This window comes from Lipotes vexillifer, unplaced genomic scaffold (assembly GCF_000442215.2).
Source record: "Lipotes vexillifer unplaced genomic scaffold, Lipotes_vexillifer_v1.1 scaffold905, whole genome shotgun sequence".
Lineage (NCBI taxonomy): Eukaryota > Metazoa > Chordata > Mammalia > Artiodactyla > Lipotidae > Lipotes > Lipotes vexillifer.
Window position 1 is genome coordinate 1,892,677 of NW_006796034.1, and position 6,324 is coordinate 1,899,000.

Sequence of the window (6,324 nt, forward strand, 5' to 3'; positions counted from 1 at the left end):
ACCTCAAACTAACACAACATTGTAAATCAAATATACTCCAATAAAAATTAAAAAACATTAAAATTAAGTCAATCCAAAAAAAAAGAGGAGTTTGGAGCCTTACACTGAGGGGCCCAGCAGCTCTGCCTGCCTCCCTCTATTTGAAGGTCTAAGAGAAAACCACTGGTATCTTGTGAAAGACACCGAAGTTTTAGGTTCTGTGCTTCTCTCACCTGAACAAATTCTGAAGTCTTGCATTTGTTGAACATATCACTTTAGAACCTGTTATCTTCTCTCTTAATGTCCTCCACCAGCTCTGTTCTCTCTACTTAGCTCCAGTTCTTTTCTTCTTTTCCCTTCGCTCCTATTTTGCCCTTTTATTTCTGTCCTTTTTTCCTTAATTGAGTACTATGCAAATTTCATGTCTCTTGATATATTATCTACCAATCACATTTTTAAAATTAACTTTTATTATAGAGAGTATAAAATATACAAAAATAGAGAGAATAAAATGCCAAATCCTGTACCCACAACTCTGCCTCACCAATTATTTACCTACGGTCAAGTCACTCCATCCATTCCCAAGCTTCTTCCCCCTCCCTATGCTATTATTTTATTTTATTTTATTTTATTTATTCTTGGCTGCCTTGGGTCTTTGTTGCTGTGCGCAGGCTTTCTCTAGTTGGGGCGAGCTGGGGCGAGCGGGGGCTACTCTTCGTTGTGGTGTGTGGGCTTCTCATTGTGGTGGCTTCTTTTGTTGTGGAGCACAGGCTCTAGGCACGCGGGCTTCTGTAGTTGTGGCGTGTGGGCTCAGTAGTTGTGGCTCACGGGCTCTAGAGTGCAGGCTCAGTAGCTGTGGCGCATGGGCTTAGTTGCTCCGCAGCATGTGGGATTTTCCTGGACCAGGGCTCAAACCCGTGTCCCCTGCATTAGCAGGTGGATTCTTAACCACTGAGCCACCAGGGAGCCCCTTCCTATGTTATTTTGAAGCAAACCTTAGACCTTGTATTATTACTGAATAAAGTTTCAGGTCTCTCTATGTGTAAAAAGCTGATAAATCAATCTTCTTCTAGAAATAAAGTCGAATTCCTAACTCATGGTTTCCTTCACTTCATAAAAATCATCCTTTTCACATCACCTTCTGAAGTGTTCATCTTCCTAGTTCCCCTCTTTGCCCCTCCCCCTTCCTTCTTTTCTCCCTTTCTCTCTCCCTTTTCCCCTCCCTCTCTCTGCAGCTAATACATCTTCTGCGTATGGGGCCCCCACTCTTTTTTTTTTTTTAAAGAGATCCAGGTCTAATTTTCCCAGTCATAGTTTTGATTTTTTGATATACTCCCTTTTAATTGTCAACCACTGAGAATCTATTTTGCCAAAATGGCAGCATTTACTCATTTATAGTCCCTTTACGAGTTTGGAGAAAAAGATTTTTTATAAAATTCACAGTCCCCAGCCCCGCGGACCGCCCCCCCCATCCCCCTAGATAATAAAAACTCGCTAAACTAGTAATATGCACTGGCAAAATACAATGAATAAAAAGAATACACTTAGAGTAGTAACCAAAATTAACTATTGGGCGTTAGACAAAGTCTAAATCCCTAATGATACTGAAGACTTGTTTTTATAACATTGATAAGGCATTGAACTTTTATGTCAGTGAACCTGGGCCATGTGGATGTTTTCCCACAAAGCAAGCTGAAATTGTTTTGGTATCACTCATGTGTGAGAATCAAGCATGTTTCTCCCAGGCAGAATGTGACCAATTTTTTGGAGGGAGTACAGATTACTTGGACAAGGTGGAGGCAGATCTTTCCATAAAAGGGTATGATTACAGTGTCAGTATCAAATTCTTACACATTTTACTTGCTTTTATTTTGTTATCTGGGTGAAAAATAAATTTGTGACTCACACACGGTAACGGAACACAAATAACTATGACCAATCAACACCACTGACTTTTTGTACTTTTGGAAACCTACTATGCTCCTGAGCATTACAGACATATTTCTCCTCTGGGAAGTTGTAGGAGTTACATGTCACACAGCACCCCTTCGCTTTCACCTCTACCATGATAGTGAGCGTCACACCGGTCAGGGAATGTGGAAATTCTTGTAGTCTCAGCATGATGAAAGAACTTGCAATTGCTGCACGTTGGGTTTACTTGTCTAGACCAAAGACTGAAGAGAGCAAAGGCTTGCTGCTTTCCTCTCTGTATCTTAAAACAGCTTGTCGAGCTGACCAACAGTCAATGAGTCCCCAAGAACACTTATGAAGTGAGTAAATACAGAAAGCCTTTAGACAAAACCAGTAGCACACAGCTTACTGGAGTTCAGGTTCATTTGGCAAATTGGCCTTTAATGCCTCTCTTGTTCTTTACTCTTAGTGGTTCTTTTTTATTTATTTTTGGCTGTGTTGGGTCTTAGTTGTGGCATGCAGGATCTTTTCGTTGCGGGGCTTTTTGTTGTGGCGCAGGGGCTTCTTTCTAGCTGTGGTGCATGGGCTCCAGAGCACGCAGGCTCAGTACTTGTGGCACGTGGGCTTAGTTGCCCCACGGCATGTGGGATCTCAGCTCTTCAACCAGGGATCGAACCCACGTCCCCTGCACTGGAAGGTGGATTCTCAACCACTGGACCACGAGGGAAGTCTCCTACTCGTAGTGTTTTTTTTTTTTTCCTTCCAATTTATTTATTTATTTATTTTTGGCTGTGTTGGGTCTTCATTGCTGCGCGCGGGCTTTCTCTAGTTGCGGCGATGGGGGGGCTACTCTTCCTTGTGGTGTGTGGGCTTCTCATTGCGGTGGCTTCTTTTGTTGCAGACCATGGGCTATAGGCACTTGGGCTTCAGTAGTTGTGGTGCACGGGCTCAGTAGTTGTGGCTCACTGGCTCTAGAGCACAGGCTCAGTAGTTGTGGTGCACAGGCTTAGTTGCTCCGCAGCATGTGGGGTCTTCCTGGACCAGGGCTCGAACCCGTGTCCCCTGCACTGGGAGGCGGATTCTCAACCACTGTGCCACCGGGGAAGCCCTCTTAGTGGTTCTTGAAGGCATTTTTATTTGCCTCATGGTCTTAATATGATCACTTTTCTTATCACACCCCCATTCACTTCAGAATTAGGATTCTCAGCTTTTTTGACATGATACTAACACTTAACCTCTCTTAATACTCTTAAAATTGTGTGTTCTCATTTCTATGCCCAATTCTACAAGGTTTGACTTAAAATTGCAGACAGAGTTGAGTATTTAAGCCTACATACTACACATGATAAAGTGAGTAGAAACGTTTTCCTAGAAAAGTTTAAATAACTATCTCTTGGACAAGTGGTTTTAACTGGAGGTGAGAGATTTAAAGCTACTCCTTTGTATGGTCTTGGGAAAGCAACTATTTAGAAAAGTTGCATGTATAAATAATATTGTTCTAGGAAACCATACACTACTGGGGGCAGGCGAGTGGAGAGAGAAAGAGAAATGTTCTAACCAGACATTCATCCACATGTCTAGACATCATAGCACATTTAGATATTTAGAATTTTCAGTAGCTTATGAATACAAGAAGACTTATTGCTTTAAGGTAGGCTTTAGATATTTGACATGTAGCTGATATTTTCATAGTGTGAGAAATATCAAGCTGACATTATGCTTTCTCTGTGTTGATTACTTCCAAATGTCAGAGAGTAGTAACTTATTCATGGGACTTCAGGGCCTTAGGATAGTATCAATTTAAAAGACATTCATATCGACTTCTTTTTTATTTAAACATACTAAATGGAGTATGAGAAGCAGGTTAAGAAATCAATGAAGAAAGGAAGAGCAAAGAAGAAACCTACTGACAAGAAAATTTTAAATAGATTGATGTACTCTTACATCACCTTGCTGACAGCAGGCTTTAGGGACTGCCTCCAAATATTTCTGACAGCTGTAGTCTTACTGTTCCCATTATTTCACTCATACCACTTATACTGAATTTGGAAAATTAAAAATAAGATATGAACTACTTGATTTTTGGTCAATCTTTAATAAATAAGTCAAACAAGTAAATTAATATTTTCCTACCACTTTTTTTTTTTTTTTTTGCAGTACGCAGGCCTCTCACTGTTGTGACCTCTCCCGTTGTGGAGCACAGGCTCCGGACGCGCAGGCTCAGCGGCCATGGCTCACGGGCCCAGCCGCTCCGCGGCATGTGGGATCTTCCCGGACCGGGGCACGAACCCGTGTCTCCTGCATCGGCAGGCGGACGCTCAACCACTGCGCCACCAGGGAAGCCCAATGATATTTAAATTAAAAATTTATTCTTTTGTTCACCAAACTCTTTAGCAGCTAATTATGAACCTACTGATCTACTATTTTGGAAATAACTCAAAGGAGTTATTATTATTATTAAACAAAAATTGGCCACATCAGAGACAATTATGCGTTTAAATAAACCTTTGTCTTTCCAGTTATGTACACAGCAGTGCTCTTAATTGCTTGGGGTCACTGAAATCCCATGGCATCCTCTGAGAAGCATTTCTCCTGCAGTTTATCTTGTTGGATTTCCTTTCTGTTCTCGGAAGCCAGTATCTTTTCCTTTTTAAAATCTCTTTTTAGTAACAGTGGGAATGATGCTGATGATGGTAACATGAATCCAGTCTTCAAATCAGCCCCGTTTTCCTGACTTCCGTAGGTCAATGTCAGTAGTCACTGTGTAGCCATCTACATCCCTTATTTATCTCAGAAAATGTTATCTCTGATACAAACAAAAAATTGTGGGACTTCCATGAGCTAGACCAGCTACTATCTGAGGCTGCAAAATTTTAAATTGTTACCTGACAAACAAAAGGACAAGCCAAACATGCTGACTGACAGAACTATCACACGCAATCACTGTAACCTTGTTCACGAAACCAAAGTTGAAACAGAATGGATTGATAATTCTGTTACCCTATTGGAACTGCAAACAATCTTAAATTTAAGTACTGAGTTCAAGGATGAGCATTTCATTATTAAACTTCAAGAATCACATTGCTTTGTATGCATCAAATATCACAAAATAAGTAATACTGAAAAGCTAGCGTTTGCTACATTTTCATACTTTTTGTACCCCTAAAGGCCCAGGAGTTCTCCTGGCCGATTTCAGCAGGTCTGTCCCCTGTGAAGGTGGGAGACAAATGGGAAGTTATGTCGTTGTTCCCAGCACCCGGATGCATAGTTCCCCCTAAGGTTCTGGGTCACCCCAGTCACATCCTTAGAATGCCAGAGCTGGTAGGTCCAACCCTCCCCTTCTGCAACCGTTGTTAGAAGGACGTCCCAGAAACCCGGTTCTGGTCCAGAGTCCGAGCTCCAGTTGCCGCTCAGCATCTGGGGGTTGCTCCTGCCCCGGACGTTTTCCGGGTGTCCCAGACCGCCTGGATCGCTAGTGCCTCCAGGAGGGCGGAGAATCTCGTCTGTTCTGTTAACTGCAGTATCCCCAACACCTAGTTCAATTCTGAGCCAGACAGGGGCTAACCTCTTCTGGTCACTTCGCTGCTTGTTTTTTCCTCTTAACCTCCAAGTTCCTTTCAAGGCCAAGTCTGGGCGCGAAGGGCTAGTGTTCAAAGCCCGAGCTAAAGTTAGAGAATTTCGGGCTTTGCTGGGAGGCCTCCCTCTGTCAGGAAAGCAGCGGGTGAGCTGCACGGTGACCTCTGGCAGACACCACGGGGCCTTCCCCCTCGGACAGAAACCCCCCCGAGAAGGCGCAGAGCCTCGCGTCTGGAGTACTTGCGGGCGGGGCTTCTCGGGGTCTCCCGCCCGCCGCGCGCTGCGGAGACACGGGGCGCCCCCCGGTGGCAGCCCTGCAGCGCTGCTCGGGGCCGGCGGCGGCGGCGGCGGCGGCGGCGGCGGCGGCGGCGGAAGGGGAGGTGTTGAGCCAGCCGAGCGGCGCGGCCATGGCGGAGCTGGTGCGGGAGGAACTCTTGGCCCTGGGTGCGATTTTCTGCGGGCCCGACGAGTGGGAAGTGCTGAGTCGCTCAGGTGACTACCCCCGCGCCAGACGGACCGGGCGCCCTCTGCTCCCCACCACCAAGGCAGGGCTCCCCGCCCCGGGCCCACACTTGGGGGCCGGGGTAGTTGAAAGATGGAACGACACGCCCCGGGACTGGGCGTGTGTGGAAGCAGGCGGGAGAGTGCGGCGACCCCCAAAACGTGAATAGTATCGCGCCCCTGCTCGCTACTCTGCAGTGGACGGAGAGCATAATGCTCAGGCTCGTGCGGCCCGTGAACCGGTTCCTGCTTCCCGCGCCGCTCCACCCATTCGTCCGTCCCACCCTTCACTCTCCCGTCGCACCCGCACTCGCCCTTCCCTCTCCATCCGCCGTTACCCCCCCCCCCCACTCTGCC

General features: G+C 45.8%; 1 protein-coding gene across 3 annotated transcripts in view; it reads left to right on the plus strand.

Moving 5' to 3' along the window:
* The first annotated feature begins 5,868 nt into the window (after positions 1-5,868).
* The window catches only part of RWDD3 (RWD domain containing 3), a 13,077-nt gene continuing 12,621 nt past the window's right edge, over positions 5,869-6,324 (plus strand). For 2 of the 3 annotated variants that reach the window (XM_007468123.1, XM_007468124.1), the window contains exon 1: positions 5,874-5,958. In XM_007468123.1, coding sequence (XP_007468185.1) covers positions 5,874-5,958 — 85 coding nt within the window. Of the gene's footprint in view, positions 5,959-6,324 lie in introns of all 3 variants that reach the window. The other variant, XM_007468122.1, reaches the window with a different exon arrangement.